We start from the raw sequence: 27,229 nt of genomic DNA, 5'->3' as shown, positions 1-27,229 counted from the left end.
TAGTTGGTATACCATAATTGTGAGCGCAACGCAGAAAGAGAGACACAATAAACAAAGGACCGACGAGGATTGGTGCAATCAAGCGAGAATTCCCTGTAAGCAAAATGGGCACAGATTGCATCAGCAACACGTCTACAAGTTTATTTGGAATCTATAGCTACACACGACTTTTTCATATCTCTTATTGTTTGCAATGGAGAACATGTGCACGCATGCGCTTCAGGATGAGTATGTTCTTTTCCTGATTGTCTGGGGCAATGCCGTAAATTCCGTGGTGAAAATTGTGCCTGTGGTGTCCCATCATCCACTTCGTCCGGGTCTATCGCGCTACAATGGTTTCAGTGTAATTTTTAGCAGATCTAAATTGTGAAACCCATAGTGCCTACCATACAATCATGCGTGTGCACTTAAAAAATCGGATAGTTCGGCGGTGTTCTCTGGTGCCAGCAAGCGCATGCATTATTTATTAACACCTTTGTTTTGTTTAATAGCATGGTAGCTTTGTTTCGACTTTGGGCTATGCGCGCACAATGTCACAAAGCTCATACATGGTGGAAGCTGTTGAAGGTGAGGACCTTCAGCGGCACTCCGCAAGTCCACATAAAACTCGCTTGTTACATTCCGATCAGTTGCCGACCAATTTTTCGGCGACAAAATGATCATCACCTGGGCGGGGTGGTGTTGCTCGCGGAGTTACGTAATAAGGGATGGGTTGAGAAAACGTTTCGGCTTAATACACGGGGTCTTGGTCCGCGGTCTCATTGTGAACGATGAACCTAGCGACAGAAATTGTGGCTTTTACTCTTGTGCAAGACAGGTACTGGATTCGCGCATTCATCAAGAAAAAGAAAATGCATTGATATAATAGTCATGTGTTTATTTTTTTTTTCTTGATACTCTCGATAATTGGGCATTCGGTTAATTCAGACGTTTTTTTTTTCGGACCCGTGAAATGCGAATTAATGAGCTTTTATTGTATTTGGGTGAGTACTTAAAAGCACGTGAACCTTGCTCTGTGAGGAGCATTATTTCCTTTAATGTCCTTACACTGCAATAAATGACATTGTATGAACCATAATGAAATTTTATAGAAATGAATCTCCATCTGGATCATGAGGTTATTTTTTTAACTGATTCCACACACACCTTAAAGTGGCAATGCGAGGGTTTCTTGAGCGCTCTACCAAAATAATCAATGTTGTTCTCAGTGAGGTCCATTATGCTCAGCATAGTCATGCAACAGCCTGGTGCACCTAAAAATATCATTATTCGTTTTTAGGGCAGCCGCAGCAGTCAACCCTGACAGAGGGAGCAAGGTCGAGAAGTCAAGGAATCAGCGCCGCCTCACACCACAAATGACCAACTTAATCAAAGCTCTACGAGATTATGAATGCTAAGTGTTACAACGAAAAATTTGCAGTGTCATTATGAATATACCGTATTTACTCGAATCTAAGCCGATGTTTTGTTTTGTTTTTTTCCGAAAAAACGATGTGCGAAAGTGTGTGTGTGTGGGGGGGGGGGGGGCGGGTCGGCTTAGATTCGAGTAAATACGGTATATCTACACAATTTCCCAACCAGTTTGAATCTACGGTGACAACATGTACGCAGTTTTCATTATTTTGAAGCTGTTTACATGCAGCATTTCCTGTGCTTAAATAAAGATTCGTTTCTTTTATCATGAAAGGAGAATCCACTGAAACGTGCCTGTTTTTATTGGTTATTTACTAGAGTGCTGGAGGCAACACCTCGCGGGTGTAGCTCCAAGAAGTTCACAATGTCCGCTCGGTGCTCGGCTGCTTATACCCGAAAGTCGCGTGTGCGACCCCGGCAGCGGCGGTCGCATTTCGACGAAGGCGAAATGGTAGAGGCCCATGTACTGTGCGATGTCAGTGCACGTTAGAAACACCAGATTGTCGAAATTTCCGAAGCTCTCCACTACTACGCGCCTCATAATCATATCGTGGTTTTGGCTTGTAAAACCCCAGATATTATTTTTAAAAAATGGAATATATTTGGATTATGCAAACGCAATATATTGGTATTTTTGCCATTGCATTTGGCTAAACAAAATATTTTTGCGTATCGCTTGTACAAGTGACATAACTACTTTTTAGTACTGAGGAATGCTTTTCTAAGAAAATATATATAGGTTCATCTTTATGCATAAAAAATATGTTCCAGAATTAAAATGCAGTAATGAAGTAGCAGGAGGGCTGTAGCAGAAAACACAACCTTTGTGACTCGATACCCGACCCTATACTTATAGATAACGTTTCTGTAAACGATAACAGACACTATTAGCGAAATAACAGATAAATTATAACAGAAAACAGTTTTTTTCAGTGTCTGAAAACTGAAACGTGTTTTTAAACATAAAATTTCTGTACTGTAAAAGTGAAATTAACAGTGAAATAACAGAAAGAAGACAAACAGAAAAACAAGTTTTTTCTGTAACACAAAACTGAACATTGTGTTTATGCAGAAAAATTCTGTAAAGTAAAACGGAAAATATCTGTTAAAACACAGAAAACTTCAAAATAGAAAACATAGCTTTACAGAAATTTTGTGGCAAGAGAGCTGCCAGACAATTTCTGTTTTTTTCACAAAATATTTTTTTACAGTGTAGAGTAATAAAGGCTTCGATTTCGAAAAGATGTATTAGCTCTATGTAGTCCACCTTTAAAGTTCCTACGGGCACGAATTCAATAACGGGTTAAGTGAGCGAGACCATCTTTCAAGGTGCCTTGACGGGAATTCCGCAAGCACGATTGCGCAGTTACGTAATTGAAGGTCACCTTCGACGGCGGTTATTTTGCAATGCACGCACGTTACCTGAGGCATACAAATGAAGCCGGTGATAATTATTGCCCATACTTCTGTACCGCAGCCACATTTGCTAAAATTAGTAATTGCAACGTCAATTAGAGTATTTGAAAAAATTGCGCTTGCGTTTCGGGTAATTACCAGAACAATTACTGAACGCGGCTCGCTATAACCACAAGTTTCAGGAACGGCGACTGGTCGAACTTATATTCTGTCTCTGTCATTTGAAATTCGTGTTTTCGAAAGAGAACGCTTTGACGTGGAAACATTTCGTCACATTGTGCAGACAAGGAACTACCGACATACAAAAAGTAGTTAAAAATTCTAATGTTGTTACACACACACACACACACACACACACACACACGCACGCACACGCACACACACACACACACACACACACACACACACGCACGCACACGCACACACACACACACACACACACACACACGTAAGCAAGCAAAGAAATATAGCTCTAGGCCGCGCGGAAGTGTTGCGTTCTGTAACGCAAGCGCTGCAGTGAAGTAAACGTGAAATTCGTCGCAGTCTGGTCATGCATGACATTACCAATGAACGATTTTACACCAGCAAACATTGCCCCTCGCGCTTGCCAACATGAAATAAAAGCGCGCCACTTCATGCGATGCCGTCTATCGACGTGTCTGAAATCTCGTCGGATGATAACTAATCGCAATCAGGCACACTACAAAATATCTGGAATAAGGAAGATTGGATGTTCCAAGAAGGCAGCCCGCAAGATTCCTTCACTGCTCTTTGCAACAGCACGTGGTGGCTATATAGACGCAGGACACCAATTTGCTATATAAGACCAAGAAAACGGAGAACAGCAATGGGAGGCTTTTCACAACGTGGAAAAATGAACGTTGTCGTAAGTGCTCCTTTGGTTGCTGCGTTGTTGCTGTTGATTGACCCAGTTTTTTGGACACGTTTAAATAATCGTGTTGTTGGACATTAGATAGATAGATAGATAGATAGATAGATAGATAGATAGATAGATAGATAGATAGATAGATAGATAGATAGATAGATAGATAGATAGATAGATAGATAGATAGATAGATAGATAGATAGATAGATAGATAGATAGATAGATAGATAGATAGATAGATAGATAGATAGATAGATAGATAGATAGATAGATAGATAGATAGATAGATAGATAGATAGATAGATAGATAGATAGATAGATAGATAGATAGACTATGGTATTTATTATGTCGGGGGCAACCAGCCAAAATAGGCAAGCTTCATCTAGTTAATGAACGCATGCTGGCAGAAAAAAGTTACAGTGCGTCAACTTGCAACCCGCCAGGGTGGTCTAGTGGTTATGGCGATCGACTGCTGACCCGAAGGTCGTGGGATCGAATCCCGGCCGCGTCGCCCGCATTTCTATAGAGGCGAAATGCTGGAGGCCCGTGCCCGCCTCCAGCATTTCTGGAGGCCCGTGTAAGCCACGAGGAAATCCATTCAAATTTCTCAGAAAGGAAAGCCTCTTAGTTGAATAAAAATTCGTCGTGGTCCAGGGATCGAACTTGGGATAAACGCTTTTCCGGGCGGTGGTCGCTCTACCAGTTGAGCTAACTAAGATGCTTCAACTGGCAGTGCGAGAGCGAATTTGTGAATAAATTTAAGCTCACGGACACAAAGTAGTGCAAATGAGTTGTGCGGAATGCCGCAATGTGGCGGATAGGTTAGGAAAGGGATAATTGACAATCACCCGTTTGTAGCACGAAGCCACAAGGAAATTCATATGGATTTTTCCAGAAAGGTCCTGGTTTAGGCCCCGAGGCCAGTACGGAGCTTTCTTTAACTAAGAGGCCTTCTTTTCTTATAAATCTGTGTGGATTTCCTTGGGGCTTCTTGCTACAGATGAGTGGTAGTCAATTATCCCTTTCATAGCACATCTACTTATTCCATGTTTTGATAAAGTTCACTTTACACAGCTTAAAGGACATCTTTTCGCGCAAGTATAGAGCTCGCCGGCGTCAGACCAAGTCACACGAATGTGGAAAAAGCTGTGAGTTGTGTCTGTTTATTGAACCACGTTTACCTTTCACAGGATGGCACTGCGAATTTTGGCACGGGATGAACTATAGGTTAATTTTGCATACGTAGGCACGACTGTTTTTATTGCAGCACTTGAGCAGTACACAAAAATTATATTAGACAGCAACTAGTTTCATGAGACATTCCTTACCATGTCTACTGAGTTGAATATGAATATTGTATCTGAACACTCCCACTCCAGAAAGAAAAAATTACACCATTTCCCGCTAAAGGGGACCATGAGGCGATGCGAAGCCGGAGCACCTGCACTATCGCGTTCCGTTGGCGCTCGTTGGGCATGCTGCCGCCCTCGAGTCGTGGAACGCGAAGAGGAACGCTACGCGCGTCTTGTCTTCCCTCTAGCCTGACCGTTAATTCTCACAGGGCGAGCGGGAAACGCGGTCGACAGGCGTCGAGAGGGGGGCAGCGTAGGAGAGGAGAGAGAGGGGGGGGGACGCGCGTGCGCTGGCGCTCATCGCGGCGTTGCGCAGGAGAGAATTTCGGCATGTCTAGCCCGCGTTTCAGAGGAAGAGTGGAGAGGGGAGGGGAGAGGGGAGAGGGGAGGGGAAACCGGAAAGGGAAGAGGGTGAGCGGAGATGAGAAAGGGGAGAGGGGAAGTGGACAGGAGGAGTGGTGAGGGGGAGTGGAGAGGAGGTGTGTGGAGAGGGTATGCGCGTGCGCAGTAAGGGTGGTCACGCCGCACACCACCACCACCACCACCGGTTTGACCTCCGCTATAAGATGCTTCGCATCTAAAAGCGTTTTAACAGCGGAAGTGTTTAAGCTCGAGGTATGTCCGCGCAGCGTAGACTCGAAACGCTGCTCCTACCTATGACGTTTCTGCGCGTTGCAAGGCGAGCACGCCTTGCTTCGCAACGTCGCGTGGAGCCTCACATAGCTTCGCGCAGGTAGAAAGGGTGTGAAAAGGTAGTGAGGGTGAGGAGGAAGAAAAAGGATAAAGCATTGCATAGCCTTGTATAGTATAGTATAGCAAGGGGATGAAAAACAGATGTGAGAGCGAGTAGGAGTAAAGTGAGGGTGAGGAGGAGGAAAAGGAGGAGGGGGACGCCAAGAGCGCCACTGTTTCCTCAGTTTTCGCACCACTAAGGCCATTTTTTTTCCTTGTAGGCCTTCTTTTTCACATCGAAGAGGAAAACAAAAAGCGACAAAAAAAATGTGGGCAGCTTCGCTCTAGGTGCCAAAGTGAAGGAAGAGTGCAGCTTGGTGGCCTTCATTGGTTCTCTTCATTTTTCTCTTTTCTTCTTCTCTTTCTTTATCTTTATCTCTGTTTCTCGTATCTCTGTTTTCTATCGGTTTCTTTGTATTCTTTCCTTTCTCTCTCTCGCTCTTTCGATAATTATTTATCTTTCTTCCCGTTCTTTCTCTCTATTTCTTTGCTTCTCTTTATTCCTTTCTTTCTTTCTCTTTCTGGCTTGCTCTCTGTTAGACACAATATTAATGAGAAATAACAGACAATAACGCCAAGGAAACGAGCCCTTAAGAGTCATCTTCTTTCCTTCATTCATAGCAATGGTCTCGTTCTGGCAGACTTGATGCCTTCAGGTAGTATGCGAGGGATTATTGGTCACCTGCCAGCTCGTAAATGATCACGTGCTACGTGACGCCAGAAAGGCAGAAAAAGAGTGTTCCACACTCGCCGCCATGGCTGCGATTGGCGCTGACTAACACTCCAAGGTTTAAATGCACATATATACCCCATAAAGTGGACGGGAGGATGACCGCCGCCGTAGCTCAGTGGTAGAGCATCGGACGCGTTATTCGAAGGTCGCAGGTTTGGTCCCTGCCGGCGGCAAGTTATCTTTTCGTCCACTTTACTTTCTTCACATTTATATTCTAAATACTACAGATAACACCCCCTATACTTTCCTTGGCGTTATTGTCTGTTAGTTCTCATTAATATTGTGTCTAACAAAGAAAACGAGCCCTTTAAGAGTGATCTTCTTTTGCTTGCTCTCTGTTTTTATATCCTTTTTCGTGTCTGTTTCTTTCTATACCTTTATCTCTCTTTCTTTGTTTCTCTTTATTCCTCTCTTTCTTCCTTTCTCTTTCTGTCTAGCTCTCTGTCCTTTTTTATCTCTTTTTCGTGTCTGTTTCTTTCTATCTCTTTCTCTCTCTTTATTTCTCTGTTTATTCCTTTTTCTAGTTTGCACTCTCTCTGTTTTTTGCTTTTTCGTGTCTGTTTCTTTCTATCCATTTCTGTCTATGTATATGTCTTTCTCTGCCTATTTATCTGTTTATGTCATCATTCTTTTTTATTTCTCTCTATTTTTCTCTTCCTTTTTCTTCCTATCGCTTTCTTCCTCTCTCTCTCTCTCTCTTTCCCTCTTTCTTTCTCTCAATTTTTATGTCTTTATCTCTAACTCTTTCTTTCTCTCCCCCTTTTTTACGTGTTCGTTTTCGTTCGACTTTCGCACCTGCTGTACACGGTAGTGGGGCTTCAAAATTCCTGTGGCGCATACCCACCAGAGTTTTGCACGGCAAAGCATAGTTTACCGATAGCTTAAACAGCTTCACAGTAAAGAAAATGGAGAGCGCGCGCGCCGGTTCATGAAGGCAGTGCGTGCGGGTTCATGATGATGATAGTTTTTTTACGACGGAGCACAAGTTACCGACAGCCTAAACCGCTTCGCTGTTAAATGCACTTACTATTCAGCCTTAACGCCTGCAGCATGGCAAGGTCAAGCCTATAATAATTGCATTCGACATGGCCACGTAAGTACTTGCTGTTCTATGGAGAACGACGATACATCCAGCTTTCAAGCTGCTCGCGACATTTGCAGTGCACATATGTCTGCTCTTGCAGGTCGCCTTCGTCGCTGCTCTGGTGTTCTGCTCAGTCACCGCCTTGGCTGAGGAAAAAGCGACCAAGAAGAACGTCACAAAGATTGAAGGGCGTGGGTTTCCTCTTAGCGTCATCAATGGTATTGGCAGCTGTCCGCCTTGTCCTTGTGGATACGGAAGCATCGTGGTCAGCGGAGTAGGCCAAGCACTCGGCAGCGGTGCCACTCAGGGCTCCGGTGCAGGTCGTGAGCACGGCGCTGCAGCTGCTGGTCTATCAGGCGCAGCCGCTCACTCTGGCAGCGTTATTGCTGGTACAACTCCGGATGTTCATGCTCTTGGGTCCGGATTAAAAGTTGGACACGGAGCGCCGGTTGTAGTGCCTGGTGCAAGCGTTACTGCTGGTGCTGGTTCTGTAGCTCCAGGCACCATCGGAGGTCAAGGTCTGGCGAGTGGCGGAGGGGCCGGCGTGTTGAGTACACCCGTGATTAGCACTCCGGGCATCAGCTCCAACATCGGCGGTGGCCAAGTAGCTGCAACTCCTGGTCTCTCTGGTTTCCAAACTAGCTCCGGATTCGCCACCGAAGCCGGAGGACAGAAAGCGGGACAAGGAAGCTTTGCATACAATGTGGGTGGCTCAGACAGCAGTTCGTACGGACACAGCAGTTCTTATGGCGACTCCAAGAGCTTCGGTGTGAGCGCAAGCGAGGGCTCCAGTCGTGCTCAGGGACAGGGAAGCCACGGAAGTGCGTTTAACAAGCAAGCCGCTGGATCGGAAGCATCCAGCCACAAATCTGGAACCAAGACTAAGGTCGTCGGCTGAGAAATTAAGCACTACACTATTCCTGGTAGGCAGAAGCTGCATAACCAAAGAAACTCCTTGGATACAATGGAAATAAATATATTTGTAAGAATGATTTCTAATTTCAGTGCATACACGTTTTTAAAGAAACTATGGCGAAGGCACACACTAAGAAAAAAAAAAGATTACCTGCTACTTTTTGGTGAGTCCGGATTTGCCACATATATAACTCTCTATAAATATACGCGTTAACCCTCATTTAGAGATCATTATACTCTCTTCGGAGAGTCGTGGGAGGCACGACACTCAAAATGAGTTATCGTGCACAATCTAAGAAAAAAAAAACCGGCAGATCCCACGCATTGTGGGAATCGATGCAATGCGAAGCAGCCAGCAAAGAGCTGCATACACCGTCTTGTATGTCATTGAGGAAAATGCGTGTCATGGTTTTCATGTTAACTCCTATTATTTATGTTCGTCACACAGTAACATCGCGCAATACCAACTTCGGGGTAGATCAAGCTAGAGAAACGGCCGCCAGCGCACAATGAGCGTGGCACGTAAGTCATGCTGTACATCACATGTGTGTCATGACTTTCATGTTAACTCGTATTATTTATGTTCGTCACACAGTCACGTCGCATGATACCAATTTCGGTGTATATCAAGCTAGCGAAACGGCCGCCAGCGCACCATGAGCTTGGCACGTAAGTCATGCTGTACATGACATGCGTGTCATGATTTTCATGTTAACTCGTGTATTTATGTTCGTCACACGGTCACGTCGCAAGACACCAATTTTGGTGTACATCAAGCTAGCAAAACGGCCACCAGCGCCCCATGAGCGTGGCATGTAAGTCATGCTGTACATGACATGCGTGTCATGATTTTCATGTTAACTCGTGTTATTTATGTTCGTCACACGGTCACGTCGCAAGACACCAATTTTGGTGTACATCAAGCTAGCGAAACGGCCGCCAGCGCCCCATGAGTGTGGCACGTAAGTCATGCTGTACATGATATGCGTGTCATGATTTTCATGTTAACTCGTGTTATTTATGTTCTTCACACGGTCACGTCGCAAGACACCAATTTTGGTGTATATCAAGCTAGCGAAACGGCCGCCAGCGCCCCATGAGCGTGGCACGTAAGTCATGCCGTACATGACATGCGTGTCATGATTTTCATGTTAACTCGTGTTATTATGTTCGTCACGCAGTCACGTCGCGCAATACCAATTTTGGTGTATATCAAGCTAGCGAAACGGCCGGCAGCGCACCATGAGCGTGGCATGTAAATCATGCTGTACATTACATGCGTGTCATGATTTTCATGTTATGACTTGTCATGTTCGCCATACAGTCATGTTACGCCATACCAATTTTGGTGCACATTCGATTAACCAAGCGACCAGGAGAGCGCAAAGTCATAGATAGATAGATAGATAGATAGATAGATAGATAGATAGATAGATAGATAGATAGATAGATAGATAGATAGATAGATAGATAGATAGATAGATAGATAGATAGATAGATAGATAGATACGCTCAAAGTCGCAGAAGTTCGCTAAGAAATGCTTCGCATTTAAAAAAATAAAGGTCGCCTGACTCTCTCGTTAGTCTTGCCTTGCCACATATATTCAGCTAAAAAGCACCAAGTACTAATAAATTAAGGATAGGCGCTACGCGTCTCCAATTAGCACAGTATTCTGAGCCATATAGACCACGTCAGTATATTTTTAGGGGCGAAGCTCCTAAAGCCGTGGGTCTGTCCCTCCTAGCTTGTACGTGACCGCCTAGTTCGATGACTCACTTGCACGTGACTCGCACGTGCGCACGTGCACGTGAGTCACGCTAGCGGCGGCTGCAAAACGCATGAAGCGAGCTCAGCCACAGTTGTGACGTGTGCGACAGATTGTGGTTTTCCAACAATTATATATATATATATATATATATATAGGCGTCATGACGGCGACGGAAGCGGCGACGCCGACGGCAAAAATGAGCCGAGAGTGTACATATACAGTAAAACCTCTGTGATACGAATCTCGCAGGGTTACGAAAAATATTTGTATCATCCAAAATTCGTATCACCCGAAAATATGGAAAATTATAAGGCGACAAAAGAAAGTTGACATACGTTTACCTTAGTGTTTCTCAGGGTCGCAGCGACGTCATGAACAGCTCTGAATGATTCCCAGTAAAGTTTTTAGACGTCAACGATCACACAGGTACTCGTAATCATACTTGTACCGGATGTGTTGTGCCCCGTGACGGCTAGTAGCCCGTTCCTAATCTTGCTACACTTTTCTGCATGACATCAGAGTACTGCAGCGAAAGTGACATAAGAAGCGCTTTGCACACGATAGAGGCCAAGCTCCTTCGCCAAGACCGTCCCCTTCGTCTCTTGGGGTCTTCGTCCACGTTTCATGGGGCTTCAAGACGGACCCGCAGCCCAAGTTTCAGTCTTGTTTCATAGTACGTCTGTTTGCGGGAACATGGCTTGCATCGACGTGGCAGGCACGTGTTAACACACTACAAAGACGCTGCTGCATCGAGCACAGGAGGACGCGCAAACACGTCGAAAAAAAAAAAAGCGCGACGTCAGCGTCATCTCTAATATAAACGCGAAAGCGCATAAAGGCCTCCAAGATTCGTGCGCACTATCTCGGAGGCAATGACGCACCGTTGATGGTCGCGCAGCGCGCATGCCCGCGCCCGCGGGCATGCGCTTTAGCGTAGCTGTGCTTTAGCGTACGTTCGTATCAAACGTCAGGCGTGAAAATCGGTTCGCAGGAACCGTACTCCAATACAATGCAGGGTAATGGGCCTTGGCCGGGACCACAGAAAAATTCGTATCACCCCGAAATTCGTACGAGCCGTGATCGTATCACCGAGGTTTTACTGTAACTGCTATCGCAGTAATAATCTCCTACAGTATTTAGCATAACTCCGTCAGAGTGTGTATTTAGAGCTTGTAGAGGAGTTCTAACGTGTTCGGTACCCCTGTTTACCACGTGATAGGGAAGTAGCAAAGGTAAATCCAATCTCCTTAGTATTCTTCCCCTTTAGGAATGCACGTCGTAAACTCTACTATAGATGTTTATAGGCAATAAATCTGATCCCTTGCACCGACTGTGCCCACTAAAAGCGCAAAAAACAAGCGTGCGTGCACACACACGCTTACACGCAAGAACACATACACAGACGAGTATACAACACACACGTGCACACACGTACATACATACATACATACATACATACATACATACATACATACATACATACATAAGTACACTTTATCAACCGGTTAATCTGTTTAAACGCATGAGCATTTCTATGCTGACTCAACGCGAAAACTCTGTCCGTGCTCCCCTCTGCACGTAAGACGAATATTCCTACAAGTAAGTAAGGAAATAAATAAAAACAGAATAAATTTCCTTGGCGGTGCCGGATTTCGCACCCAGTACTCCCCACGCTCCAATGGCGAGTGTTTTAACCACTAGGCTAAACACCCACGCTTGCAGAATGTGAATATAATACCAACCATATGAATGCGTTGTACCCGCGGTGCAAAACAAATTTTAAAACAGCTCGCTTTCCTTGAATTTCGTCGTGGTGGAATGAAAGCCCTCTCTGAGACGAGACGTAAAGCCGACATGGAGGATTTTACGGATCAGAAAAATTCAGAATTTGGGAAAATTTAACGTGAAACTCACGTTTCGGTATAGCCGCGGAATGCGCCTGCTTTCCATAATGCCGTTCCAGGCGCTTACGAATGCTAGGAGATGAAAGACGTCTTGTCGATGCCACCCAGAAACATCTCTAGGGAAAGCGACAACCTACGATAAACTCTATGCTGACGCGTCCCTTAGACAACCCCCAAAGCAGATTCTGCGTAGCCTTAGTGTGGAGCACAACCACTATAACTAACATACGTAGAGTTCTGATGCTACAGAAGAATATTAGCTATATTGGCAACATAGACTATTATTCTAGCACCAGAGAAGCGTTTCCTAAGTACAGTGTTATTAGAATTGACAACCTTTATACTTTTCGTTTATTACATACTGCGCGATATGCTACTGAATCCCTGAAGAACTACATGAAACAGTTGGCATGTTTAGAACGTCGTAGAATTATTGCGAGTACAAGGAACCCGGAGACATGGTCAGTTCCATATTTCAGGACGAACTACAAACATCAATCGTTGGTATATAACCTACTATCTACTTTAAATAAATATGAAGATATTCACATGCTCGGTAAAAATTGCTTGGGCTTATATTTCGTTCACTTGCAAAGTCACATACTGCGATATTCTGTGTAATTGCATTGTGTGTAACTTATGTCACTTCTTTTAACAAAGTTTTTCTGCTTACATGAATTTCTTGCCGCGCTATATGACCAGTGTTTGATTCTGTTCCAAACAGCTAGTATTGCTACAGTAGTACGGTGTTATTATTCTGTATTATTATTATTTCTGTTTATTACTCATGCTATAGCGGTATTTTATTGTATGTAGCATTTTTCCCCAGCTTTTTTATGCACATGTATTTATTTTCACTTTTTCTTCCTGCAATTCTCGTGCTGGAAATACATGTAAACCGCTGTATATGCACTTACGATATCGTATTCTGTTTTACTTGTTGGTTTGCTTGCCACTGCACCTGACTGCTTGTTGTTACTGCCCTGTATAGTCTGGTCGTTGGGTCCCGTCAAGATACTTATGTGGCTTTTAACCCAACGCAACCATCCCACATGTATATACTGGCAAATAAATTGAATTGAATTGGATTTTACTTGTTTGTTATTGTTTCTTTTGCTTCGTTTCTGGCTTCGCCGATCTGTCAGTTATACAGCACATGTTCGGGGGCTCTCACGCTGCTTAACATCTTGAATTTCAACATCATAGTTTCCAGAATACTGCACCTAATTAGTGACACATTTCTCGAAGTCACAAGAATGCTTCTCGGCAGTTCCAGATTTGCTTTCTAGAGACTCACTAGTGCTTGCTCTTCAAGTTTGCACGTGATGTTTCTGCAATTTCTATTCAGCGTGTGAGAAATCAAGGTGCCGGGTCGAATTCATATCCCACTATGCAGCTAGGGTATCCTGATTAGCAAGTCTTTCGATCTAATAAGTAGCAAAATATCTTTAGTTCTTCCTTCAATCTGTTCAGTTCCGCCTTCAGCTTTTCTCCCACTTTTGCAACTCTCATTGCCAATTCATTCTCGGAATATAACAGTAGAAAAAGAAAGATCGTAAAACTGAAAACAGCTACAAAAGAAAAAGAAAAAAAGAAAGAAACTCTCTGTTGCAATTCAACAGCCGACCAGTGTATACGTGGCCATCCAGTAAGGGCTGTACTCTATTTCTTTTTATTTATTCTTTGTTCAGCGTGCTCAGTCATATAACTGTGACGTTGCGTCTATTGTAAGATTTCCATAACTCGTATTCCGTACACCTCTCCTAAGAACTAATTGGTAATTAGAACGAAATCAATTGCATAGTGGTGTCGACGTTGCTTCAGGCGAGTCAATTGTGTCAGTCCACACCAGCAATTGTCATTCCACAGTGCCATTAAAAAAAAAACTGTAGCCATAGTTGCGAAGGTAGTCAGTTCAGGGAATGTGTTGAGTAGAAAGGTATACCCGCAATTGAATGAAATATCAGTTTCGGGGAGCTTTTGTCTGTTTCAGAGGATGAAACACACTACGCATCCGCATTTATTCTGTCTACCTACGCAGCCTCATCTAAATTCTGGCTGACGTCTCCTCCGCTCCGCTTTACACGACCGATAGGCGAGAGGACTGTTGCTCAGGTGAGGTTACGAAACGCTGCATTCGTGTGAATGCGGAGCCAGAAGTATGTACGTACAATAACTCTTGCAGCACAACGGCGCATGAAACAGGCAGAAATCATTCTACGAATTGAAAGCGAAACACAATGCTAGAAGACCTACCGCAACCAAGAAGTACGGTGAGGACAGGTTGTATATTTAAGGATCGTATGGCAACCAGCTCAGACAGCACCAGGCACTACAGGAGCAACAATGAAGACCACGGTGAGTCTTAGGTTTTACATTTGAAGAACGTTCTAGTGGGTACTATTCTTCAGTATACACCACGATGCAATACAGACAGATTTTTTACATCAGTGTGTTTCACGTCAGGCTATCAGAAAAAATCTGAATAGCAAGCCAGTGGAAATGTTATGTTACGAGATGTCTTTACTATAAAGAGCATTTCCTAAAAATACTCAAACGTAACGAGGTTTATAGCGACATTACATATGTCGGGTGTCCTGCTTTACGAAAGACCAGGACTACCTACATACCTAGAAGCCTTGACAATTTAGCAGGTACAGATTTAACCTGAACATTAGGCGTGCTTCTGTGTAAAAGTATAATAAATTTTGTTAGTCAGGGAAAATGTGTATTTCATTTGGTCATTGAACGGAAAAAACAACTCGAACATTCTCTTTGCAGTTGATTGTGTTCGCAGTACTGGCTTCTTCAGCGCTGGCTGAAGACAGCAAAAAATTAACGGAGAAGAACGAGACAGCAGTGGAAGGTCGAGGCCTGTTCTTCGGCAGCAACAATGGATTTCCTGGCTGTCCACCATGCCCGTGCGGGTACGGCGTCGGTGCCGGAGGCTTGGGAGGTTTTGGCGCCTCTGGCGTTGGTCTCGGTCATGTGGCTGGACCGGCATTAGGCCTTAGCCCAGGTGTTGGTCTAGGCTCTGGAGTTGGTGCCGGCCACGGAGTCGGAGGAGCAGGTCTGGGTTCCGGTCTCGGAATCGGTCCCGCAACCGAAGTATCCGGGCTCAGTCATGGTACTGGGGCCGGCCATGGAGCTGTTGGAGTAAATGCCGGTTCCGGACTTGGACTTCAGCACGGAGCAGCGAGCATTAACCCGGCCGTCGGCGCAGCATCAGCAGACCTGGGAGGCGTTGGACTTGGTGCCAGCGGTGGTTCCAGCGCCGTCCTCACTCCCGGAGCTGGTGTCGGCTCCGAAGTCGTCGTTGGTGGAGGACCTGTTGTGGGACCCGCGGGAGGTGCTGGACTCGTTGCAACTCCTGTTGTCACTGGTTCAGGCATCGGAGCTGGCGTTGGGGCTGGCCATCAGTCAGCGGCTTCCGGCCACTCGGGTTTCCAGACGGGCTCCGGATTCGCCAACAAGGCTGGTGGGCACAAGGCTGGCCAGGGAAGCTTCGCCTACAATGTGGGAGGGTCAGACAGTAGCTCGTACGGGCACAGCAGTTCTTATGGCGACTCCAAGAGCTTCGGCCTAAGTTCCAGCGAAGGTTCTAGACATGCCCAAGGTCAAGGCAGCCATGGAAGCGCCTTCAACAAGCAGGCTGCCGGCTCAGAAGCGTCTAGTCATAGCTCCGGGGTCAAGACAAAGGTGGTCGTCTAAGAAATGCAGGCTCAATCTTGCAGAGCTGACTATGCTTGCCAAAGAAACATTGTATGTAAAAGCCAAATAAATATCATATCTTCTGTACTTCTGTCAATTACTCGTCGACAGATATTGACCCTAAGAAAAAAGAACCAGAATGGCATGTATTTTATACGCATGGTTGATTAAGCTATGTAACTGAAGAGGGAAGAGGCTTGGCGAATGTAAGTGAGCGAATTAACGTTCATCTATAGTGTTGGAGCAGCTAATCACTACATTCACGCTGTGATAAACTTACGATTGCAACTGATATTACTCGAAACAGGCGCAGCCTCTATATCGTGTTCATCGCTGAAGTGTAATCATCCACTGCTTGCAGTTACAATGATTGAAAAGTTTTCGAAAGCTGAAATATAGTTGTGATCATAGAGGGTGTCGGTTCTTTGCATTGAGAAGTATAATTCACCACCTAAATGGAAAGGTTTTTATTTACTGACCAGTCGCCTTGACAAAAAATAACGGTTGCTGAAGCGTCGGTGAAAACTTAAAAAAAAAAAAAGTTCGATAAATGTATCTGCGCTGATTATTCGAGTTTAAAACACGCTTGTTTATCAGAAGTTCCAAAAAAAAAGGTTATGCATTCGGGCGTTTGGTATACCACTAGGCAAAATTTTCTGAGGTCTTTTTTTAGCATATTTGCACGGGCAGAATGAAAACACGTTTCTTCAGTTCCAATAATAGCAATTTCCGTAAGACAGGCTACGCTCTTGTGTGTTTGCCAGTCTTCCAGATAATTTGTTCTGGAAGCTTTCCTGAAAGCTAGTTTTTCCTTCATTTTGCCTTTGTTGACATTACCTTGATTATGTCTTTTCTAAAAAGCTATTGGATATTCGGCCTTGAGCAAATGGTTATTTTTCACCTACAAATTGTTCACACTTCCTTTGGCTATCATGGGACAAGCACCGGCACACTTTTCAGAGAAGCCTGTCCTTCTTGTGGAATTGATATTTCTGTTATACTCTTCAGAAGCTGCTACCGAACGTCTACAAACGCCTCTAATTATTGAGAACAGTGGTGATACCGATGGACTCAAATCAAGCATGACCGGCAAGGCACAACAAACACAGAGCTCGCGATGAATGCGGTCAATGTTTCGACGAGCATCGCCCGTGGGTGGCCACACAGGTAACTGCAGCAAGTCTTATAGTGCGACTACTCTCAGGAAATGTAATACAAAATCCTTTAGCACAATGGCACATCAGGCTATTAAAAAAAGGCCGCATTTTCTCACCACGCAAAAATATTTAGGTGAGTATTATGGTTTGTTTCAACTTAAGATTTTTTGTACCTTGTTGATCATATGAGTGTCGCATTTTTTGTTACCACCACCACTGCAGCCACCACCACTTTTGCTGCGCAGCTAATACAGCTATATGTTACACTTGTTCATCAAGCGATTCCATATCCTTTATTATAAACTACAAAAATTTAGTGAACACTGTTTAACGATACCTTGTGATCATGTTATCACGTATGTATCTTTCTGACATTGAAACTAATTTCACTGCACCAAATAGCGAAGTAGACTGACAGCTTCAGTGATTACATGGGTAGCCACGCAATGCGTAAAGGGCATTGTGCGAGTAAGTTAAGGCAATGAACCTCTGTGAGAGTCGCGATGCTAAAGCAGCCACTCTTCTAATATCCCTCTATGAAAACGCTCAGCGTGAAATCAACATTAAAATCATGGCTACCACATTAGGACATCATCAAAATGTCGAGTGTGGTAAGAAAAAGACTGATTTCAAGGTTCACACCCTTGAAAGTGGTTGTAATTTTGATTGGTTGGTTAGGTTGGAAAGGTAGGAAAGCTTTGTGCGCAGCGGTTTATTTTTGAAATTTTTTAAGCACGAGACCGCAGAAAAATAAAGAAGAGCACAAGACAATATATTACACTAGCTGTAAATCTGTAAAAATATAGGCGGAACCATCAAACATTATTTAAATTTTTGCTACGCCGTTCGTACAGAAATATAACTTACTGACATAATTCTTGGAACTAGTGTTTTGGACTCGTTTGCCGATGATCAAACTTACACACGGTGTTGTGTTTTAAGGGCGCTAAAGAGCGTTTATCTTTTCCGGGAAAGGCTTCACAACAACAGTGACTCAATACATGCATGCTACGCAAATCGGAAACTCCTGAAGCAACCGGACGCACATGAATGAGCCATGGCGTACGGAAAGAAAAAAGGCCTGCCTGTGAAATAACCGGAGCAGCCCCAGAATGAGCGAATGCGCTCGAAATTCCCCATTTCTTGCGCAGCCACGAGCGAGCACTCTAGTCATCTGTGCGAGCGCCCTAGTCGTCCTTCCTATCCACGTCCGTGGTGGCCGCAGGCAGCCAAGCGAAGCTGATTGCCCGGCCAAACCGGTAGCAAGGACAATCGCCTTGCGCACCATCCGCCGGGGAAAGCCCCGCAACAAACGCCTTGGTCAGCTGACGAGACCAGGCTGACGGTCGAAGAAGAGAATGGATGCAAGGACTCCTTGGCAACGGAGCCGTATATTATAACGATACATTTCATTTTTCATTCTTTTCGCTGTGCGTGAGTAACGCGGGGGCCGCAACGCCGATTTTACCGCTTCGACCAGCCACTCGAAGCAATGCACGACTGCTGTATAACGTAGAGAAACGGAGCAGCCAATGTACTTTTCACCTGAATCTCTATACGGTAACCGGCGTATAACAAGACAAAAGTGAACGAATGAAAAGTGAAATAAGATCCTTGCGACATGTAGCCCTTGTGGAGTTTTGCCAATGATTCGCCCGAAGAAACATTATTTTCTCTCGTCGTGTGCGATAGCTTTTTTTAACAGCTAGAAGAATGATGGTAACCTCTCCTAGTAGGCCGAACACGTGCGACATGAACAAGGAAAGCAGTAGGAGAAGATGCCTTCGAACAGATGCAACGGCCTCAGCGAAGGTCCACAGAATCCGGTAAAAAGGGCAAAGCTGCCCATGCCCCAATCAATATACATAGGCCGGGATAATCAGATGATCCTAGCCCATTATTTTTATTTTCGCACTTCGTCGGGGATCCTAGCTGTTCTTCGACCGCATGAATGATAAGGAAGCAACGCTAGTGAGTGCATACAACTATTGGCATTGTGCCTGCCGAGGTGCCGCCTCACCTATACGCTTCAATATTGTAATCAATAATGTAGACACCGGACAAGAGTTCAGCGGTGAGCGGTGAGCTAACATAATTAATCTCCTCAATTTAAAAAGGCATACAGCTCAGTGGTGCCTCACGCCAATTTATGCGGTAAACATGTATATCTTTCAAGTGTATATCTTCAAGGTTCTCAAACATGTATATCTTTCAAGGTTCTTTACCTGCATGAATGCAGATTGAGAGCCTGAAATTTTTAAAAACATTTTTTTTTTTGAACAAGGAATCATATAGTGTTTGCATTTTATTCGTTTAAGCAACGGAAGCGCGCTCCTTACATTTGTCTACGTTGAGTGAAAGGAACACTCTCATATTTCTTCTCCATCGAATTACTGAAACCTAATTTCGCATAGTATAACGAATAGTAGTCCCCCTCAGTGGTACATGGTACATGGATTACGGTGGCGGAATGCTGACCGGAGTGACGCGGGTCCGATCCCGGCCGCGGCGGTAGCATTTAGATGGAGGTGAAATGCTAGAGGCCCGTCTACGCTGCGATGTCAGTGCTCGTTAAGGAACTCCAGGTGGTCGAGATTTTCCGCAGCCCTCCACTACCGAGTGCCTCATTATCACATGGCGGTTTTGACACGTAAAACCCCAGATATTATTGCTATTATTATGAATACCATATTGTGTGCAGTCCTAACGAATGTTCAACAGCTTTGAGTGTTCGATACGTCCCGTACGAATAACTGTCGTTGGCAGCACTAGTTTTTGCCGGTACCGCGAGAGAAGTGCTAAGGCACTTCTTTCTAAAGGTATCCACAGCGTTATCTTAGGGGCTATGACGTTGTGCTGTTGAAAATGAATACGTACGTTTGATCATATTTGTGGCAGCTGCACTTTGATACAATTGGAAGTGCAGTTTTAATCTGAAGGAACCGCAGATGGTAAAATTTCTCCATATCTTTCCAGTGTACGTCGCAACTATAAAATTGTGGTCATCACACAACTTTTTTTTTTTTTGTCTAAAGCACGCTTCACCAGGGTTTGCTTGCTTCTTTTCACTTCATTTTCTCTTTACACTTGCAGTGTAGAATTTCACGACAAGAATGCGTTGCTGCGTTATGACTCAGAAATGCCAAAATCGTTGAAAAAAATGTACTGCGTGTTGAATGATAGAGACTTCAATGAATTTCTCGGGCTTTACACGCTAAAATTGCGATACGGTTTGTGCGGCACACCGTAAGTGAGGAACGTCAGTATTTTAACCACCTGGGGTTCTCCACCATACTTGCACCTAAATTTATAAGTAAACTAGCTTTCTTGCATTTCGCCACCAATCAAAACGCGGCCGCCCCGCTCGATATCGAACCCCTGACCTCGGGCTCAGAGGCGCAACGTCATGGCCAATGATCTACCCCGGCGGGAGCAGAAGGGGTGTTTTTTTTTACGTGTTATCGCAAAGCTGTCTTAGCTATCTACGACATCGTCAGCCTTCTAGTACGCGGGTCAGTGCATTGATTAACGTGCACAGAGCCACGAACGCTAACAAGCAATATCTTACACGAGCAAAAAGCGTAGCGAATGCATGGCGCCAATTATATCTCGCAAATATCCTTGAATAAATTAGCGACGGCAGTATCCAGAAAACTGAGGGCATCGCCCGTATGCGCATCCGAGTGAGTAGTCGTTCATCGTACCTGCTGGCACGTGTCTCACGACATACTGTAACGGGTCACTGTGCCGAGTGAAGGTCGAGGGTACGATCCCCGCTGTGGTGGAGAGCGAGATAGAGAACAAGATAAGCGACTCGGCAAAGCATCGTCATCGCTATTTCGCCTGCAGAGGTCCTCCAACCCGTACGCTCCATCCCCTCGGTTCATCAGTCACGTTCGCTTCTACAAGCCCTACATCCCGCGCAGAATAACTGCCCGCCACCTGCATTTTTCAGGGAACTCGCCCTAATCGTTCATTTCGTGTTTCCTAAATCACTTCGACCTGCAAAAACAGGTAATGGTAAACTGAAACCAGTTCTTTCTCTATCCTAAGCTGCGAGGTTCAGTGGTGTATGCATTATTGCTAATGGCGCCGGTTCCAATTATCTCAACGTGTAGGGTGGATGCACTCGGACAGGAGACGAAAAACGGCTCCTCCGTATGAAGTGCCAAATTAAAATAAATGGGCTGTGGGCCCGCCTGTCTCTCATCTTCCAGCGAGAAATATACCTCGGCTAACAAGTCGATCCTTACGAGCTGCAATTTATTGGTGACTTTATAATACTGCCTTCTTTTTGGTAAGATTATACGTGTGACCCTGTTCATCTGCAAAAAGTATACATATAATCATTTCCTAGCACGTTCAGTATTACAGTATGTGTGTATAAGCACACCCGTGACAGCTGTTGTCACTTATAAACACCAAGGTTGAGCGGTGGGCGAGGTGGGGCTGCATAATTGATATTTCCCAGCGCATCAAACAAGGAAGACAGAAAAAAAAGCACTACACAGCACTAAACATGAAAATGAACTTTAGTTTCCTAAGCGCAAATATAAATGTCCTTTTCTCCGGGAAAACCGGAAAGAGTGCCGGTAGGGCACGAAGTCGCAATCTGCGAAGATAATCCCGCAATACGGGTCAATTATTTCGCGATATAAAAACGCAGTCTTGCTTGAAAGGGACAGCAAAGCCAGGCGGACGCACTCGGCACCCGCGTTTCAAAATTTCTTGCGTTTCAGCTATTTCTCGTGCGATCCTATAGTTGCACCTCGTGATTGCGCGTGCTTTATGAAAAAGAGACCCGCAGGGAAAGAAATACTGAACGATTGTAGAGACCAAGACGAGCTGATTTGTGCAGCCCCTTAGGGAAGCACCAAGAAGACTCACAATGAACTGACAACCCTTTTCTTCATTACATCAATACAATGTGTTCTCGAAGTTCACAAGGTTTTACACCTGCGCACTCACTGTTACACGATAACGGAATACATTGTACCACGCTTTCCCTACATGGAATGAACTTGTCAGAGGCAAGGTGGTGCCATGTGGGAAAAGCGTGGTATAATTCACGAAGTTGCCTTTGACAAGTTCGTGCTCTGAACTTGACATAGCTTTGTCATGTGACAACGAGTAGGGGATGCGCGTAAACTTTTGTTAGTAATTATTTTTAAGAGAGTGTATAATGGAGTTCATTTCAGTATTTTTTTTAACATTCGCCCTTATTTTACAACAGATTGAAGTAAGAACCTACTAAAGAGTTATGGTGTTTTATGCGCCGAAACTACAATATAACTGAAAGGGACGCAGGACTGGGGAACTGCGGGTAAACTTCGACTTCCTGGGTTCTTCAACGTGCACCTAAGATCAAGTACACGGGTGTCCTTGCATTTCGCCTCCCTCGAAATCCGGCCGTCGTGGCCGGTATTCGAACCCCGCATCCTCGAGATTAGCAGCGCGACATCGTACCTGATAAGCTCCCACGGCTTATCACACGTGATAAGCCGTGGCAGCTTGACGACTTGATGCTATCCCCCAAGGGCGCGCGCGATTCTGTCCCTCTCTCTCTTCTTTTTCTGTCTCTCTTTTCGCCCTTTTAGTTATTCCCCCACTGCAGGATAGCAAACCGGACGTTCGTCTGCTTAACATCCTCTCTCTCTCTGTCACGGCAGGTAAAGAAAGATGATACTGCTTCAAGCAGTTCTGCATCAGCGCGGAATCCAGATATATCTAACAACGCACTCGGCCGCTTCGCAGAAAAGGAAGTTCTGGTCATTAGTGGAATTCAAACCACGAAAACCACGCGGCCGTGATTCGGGCACATGAACGCATCACATCGTACAGATAAGAAGCCGCTATGTTATTTTCCTCACAATAACCAAATGGGTACAACAGACTATTAAATTGTGTCTAAGAAAGAAACTAGCCCCTCGAAAAACATTCCCTTTTTTCGTGCCTCGATCCCGATATTGTTTTATCAGCTGACTATATGGGTAACAGCGGAAAATTGCGATTGAAGGTAATATTAGGTACCCATCAGTGTGGTTAAGTTAATGAAATGATAGACAACAATGGTGATGACGACGATGGAACTGTTTGTTAGCGTCGCAACAGAATTACCTAGCCTGTGCAAACTCCTCGTGCGTTCCGTATGTAGCCCAATCTACCATTTTAGATTCTTCTTCTACATCGCGTAATGCTTTCAATTTGTGTAAGGTGATCGTGCCCGCTACCCATCGCCGCTATATTTTAGCAATGCTCCAGACGTCCCTTCCCGTTCTTAAACAGATGAATGAAAATTTACATTCATCATGAATAACCAACTCGCCCAACAGTCTATTCTTAAACTCAGTGCAGCAAACGCTCCCCCTAGGTTTGAACACATTATTCCAAAAGGCGCATATTTGCTATGCTCCATGACGTATGGATGCGCTCTAATGTGCTTTGTCGTCTCCCTATCATTTTCCTGCACAGGCATACGACTCACCCTGTTAAAGAGATTCACTTCTGTGTTCCACTTTCCTCAGACAGCCAGCTCGAAGCTCAAGAAGCAGGAGTGTTAAAAAAGCGAGGCACTATCCTGTTTTGCAGCGAAAGCTGTTATGTGATCACAACAACAGTACCGTAGTTGTCCGCCGCCTCCACCACCGGTGTCCGTAACCGTTATCGCGCAAAATGTGAAAAAAAAAAAAAAATGGCCACGATCGAATGGCATTTGAAACTGGGCCCACTGCTTGGCAGTCGAGTGCTCTACCACAGAGCCACGCTGGTGCTTGAAACGGATGTGCAAGAAGACCCTACACAGGCGTCATGCCGGGCAAGGAATCGCGTTAACATATGTAATATAGCGTAGTAGAAGAGTAAAGTAACAACCAGGCATCAGACGACGCGAATTGCGCGACGAGTCTGTTATTTAAAACTTCCCACCCACTACAAAGCGTTCAGCCATAATTCTTCACAGTCATGAGCCACAGCATCAACAAAGTGCACGTAAAGCCTTACAGATGTGTAGCGGATACCTCGCTTATCTGCAGAATGACAAACAATGGCATAGTGGGTGCTTCCCTACTTCACAAAAATTATTATTATTATTAATGGCCTAGTGAATACCTTGCAAGTGTACTTGTATTAGTTGCCCCAAGAGAGTTTAGAACGGGCTCTAGAAAGGCTGCTCTTCCATCTTTCGCTGTGACTGTACTGCACGAGCAATATTTTGATCAAGCAATATTTTCGTTCTTTATATTAATGTGTGTGGTTTTGTAGTCAATGCGAAATCTGATATGTTTTGCTTCTATTTCTACTTGCGGTTTCAAGCGCCATCAAGCGGAACAAGCAGGAAACTATCACAGATCAATTCCACGGCCTCCGATATTCAAGACATCATCCTTTATCCGAGACGTGTTTAGCCCGATAGTGATTAGGACGTTGATAACAGGAAAAAAATTACGCAGAATCTCGTTTAAGCGATGCTTAAGCCTTGCGTTTTATTTTAGGTAGCGGCCGTCCCTGGAACGCCGTTTTCGGGCAGCAATGTCATGGCGCCTTTCATCTTTTCTCTAACACTCGTCAGCTTCTCGAACGCTGTCCCACGGCACGTGCATACCGCTACCACCGAAACGCGTATATGGCATCAACAATTCACAAAGTTTGAATCTCCCTTATGCGTCCAATCCTTCCGGTCGGCTTTTACATCTTGTCCTGCAGAGGGCTTTTATTCCACTTCCACTAAATTCCACGAAGCCTGCCTAAAGAGTGTTGACTTGGTAAATTTCTTTTGCTCCACGGGTACAACGCATTCATGTAGGTCACGTACGTTCCCGTTTTGCAAGCATGGATGCGCAGCGTAGTGGTTAAGACACTCGCCTTCGGAGCCTGAGGGCCAGGGTTCACACCAAAGCACCGGAGTGAAAACCTCTTTTATTTCTTTATAGCGCCGAACGTCTTATGTGACAGACGGACGAACACTTCTCTCACTGAGTCGGCATGCAAATGTTTACGCATTTAAAAATCACACAGGCAACTTTTTCAGCTTCTTATTCACCGAGGACCAGCAAGCATGAAGCACTGCGCTGTATAACGTAGCCAGACGCCAGCTTCGTGGCATTGAGTAACCACGGGCTTCCTGCTCAAGGTGTTCGCATGCTGCAACATCAACCTTCTCCGCAGCACGCACATGGAGCAAGTTTTCAGTGTCCCTGTTGATCTTTTCGCAATAAAACGAGGCGAAGTGAGCCACAGAATTTTGTACAAGCCTTCGCTAGTGAAGAGAGGCAAGGTGTTTTACTGCTGCGAAAGCCTCCCTCGAAGAGACGTACCAGCTCGCTCTCTTTACTGTAGCTGTGCATTGCTTTCTTAAGTGCGGGGGAAAGTAACGTGATATCGCCCTATTACTTTCAAGCAATTGCTCAATCACTTTTGTGGGACATTAATTTGACACTGCAATTGATTATATTTTTCAAAGGGGTATAGTCGCAATAGTAATCGATCACATTTATGTGGCGCGTTCAAGTCTCCCATCAAAACGAGGCGCGTAGATAATGACGTCCTTCAACCGCTCACCTCTGCGTTTATTTTCTTCGGTGCCATCAGTACCCGCCAAAGAGAGCCGGGAGTTAATTTGACATTATGTCGCCAGTATGCGCGAAGGTCCGTATATATCTGTTTTGATACATTGTGCTTACAATCCTCTAAAAGTTGTTGCGTGCGACGCGCACAAAATGCAAAAGTCAATGGGACACGGCAACTGCGCAGTTCATTTGTTCACTTCGTCCATCACGCATGTCAGCCTATAGAGAAAAACTGCTCCGACTCTAGGCAGCAAGGTCATCGCAATTATAGCTGTAGTTAAAAACGCCTTCCTCAATCGAGCAAAGGGGCTTCTTATTTGCTTCTTTTTTCTGTCTTCTCGGCTTGCCAACGCGGGAAAACTCGTTTTGCTCGCAAGCATCACCTTCGAACAATCTCATTCGTAACCTTGACATTTGTTACGCGGTGGTTCGATTGGCAAGGTTCCGAAAGGCGTTATTGCGACATCCGACGTGTGCAGCTTATTTCTTTTTCCGGCTACGCATAAGCGATTATTTCTGTCAGAAGAAAGCAAAATTCAATCGACACGTGCGTTGTCGAAGCCGTCAGTGTAGCCGTAGCCTGGGCAGCTTCCGATGATGTCACAACGACGAGGATTGGTTCGTTTGGTACGCACGCTGGGCAACGTCTTACGTAGTGAAGGATAGCCTAGAGGCAGGCTAATTGAAGCGCTAGAAAAAAAAAGTTCCTTCGCACTCTGCGCAGGAAAAGGAAAGCAAGCGAAAACACGTACTTCGGGGCGGGCGTCAAGCAGGGGGCGAAAATAGAAAAGACGGGGCGGCACTCAACCAAATTCAAGGTCTGCGCTTGTTTGCGAAAATTCGGCACCATTTGACCCAGCACACCCGTGAGGCGGCGTCGAGGCAAGTCCTTGACGTCCCCTCATGGGAGGCCTAGGCCCGGTTGCCTAAACTTGCTGGTTTTGTCAATGAATGTGACCTTTATTGAAATAAAAGGACGAGTATTAGTCGCTGTTGGGGATAAGGTGGGAAAGGCGTAAGGGGATTAAAGGGCGATGAGAATCTTCATGTCACGCCTTCGCACGAGTCAGTCGACCTCTCCTACACCACTCGAAACAGGCCACTTTGACTACCGCATATTGCAAGAGCTTTTTGGGCTTCATTGTCAGACTTTATTAAGTTACGTAGAGCTGTCATGTCGGCGTGTAGCAGATGTTGAATGGGCCGTCTGCCTTATTAGAAAGCTGCACATGCCCAAATGAGATGTTCTAAATCTGCTCGGCACAGCGTCTGACAGTGTGTGCATCGCGTAGAAGTATTTTCACTCAAAGGTCGGGTAAATAAAGTCCATTCTTCCTCCTCGCAACACATTCTTCTTCTTTGTTTCTTTACAGTTGCACAGTCTTTATTCGCGAACTCCAACTTTTCAGTATTAATTAGTTGTGACACCTGCCTCGTATATTATCGAAAAGCCTATTACATAACAAGGGCGATCGTTTAGACTACACTAAAAAAAAGAACAATAATGGTCAACGCAAGTTGTTTATATTTTATGAGCTATAAAGAGATCTAAACTCACCGTAAACAAAACTTTATTCACAGATCGACAGATC

General features: G+C 44.9%; 1 protein-coding gene across 1 annotated transcript; it reads left to right on the top strand.

Moving 5' to 3' along the window:
• Positions 1-14,536: 14,536 nt before the first annotated feature.
• On the top strand, positions 14,537-15,987 carry LOC119394764 (fibroin heavy chain). The gene is made up of 2 exons (XM_037662074.2): positions 14,537-14,563; positions 14,987-15,987. Exons 1-2 carry the CDS (start codon positions 14,552-14,554, stop codon positions 15,914-15,916), a joined length of 942 nt encoding a protein of 313 aa, XP_037518002.1. The 5' UTR covers positions 14,537-14,551; the 3' UTR covers positions 15,917-15,987.
• The last annotated feature ends 11,242 nt before the right edge of the window (positions 15,988-27,229 follow it).

Source organism: Rhipicephalus sanguineus, chromosome 1, assembly GCF_013339695.2.
Source record: "Rhipicephalus sanguineus isolate Rsan-2018 chromosome 1, BIME_Rsan_1.4, whole genome shotgun sequence".
NCBI lineage: Eukaryota > Metazoa > Arthropoda > Arachnida > Ixodida > Ixodidae > Rhipicephalus > Rhipicephalus sanguineus.
The sequence above is the reverse complement of the archived record's forward strand: the minus strand, read 5'-3'. Positions and strand labels throughout refer to the sequence as shown.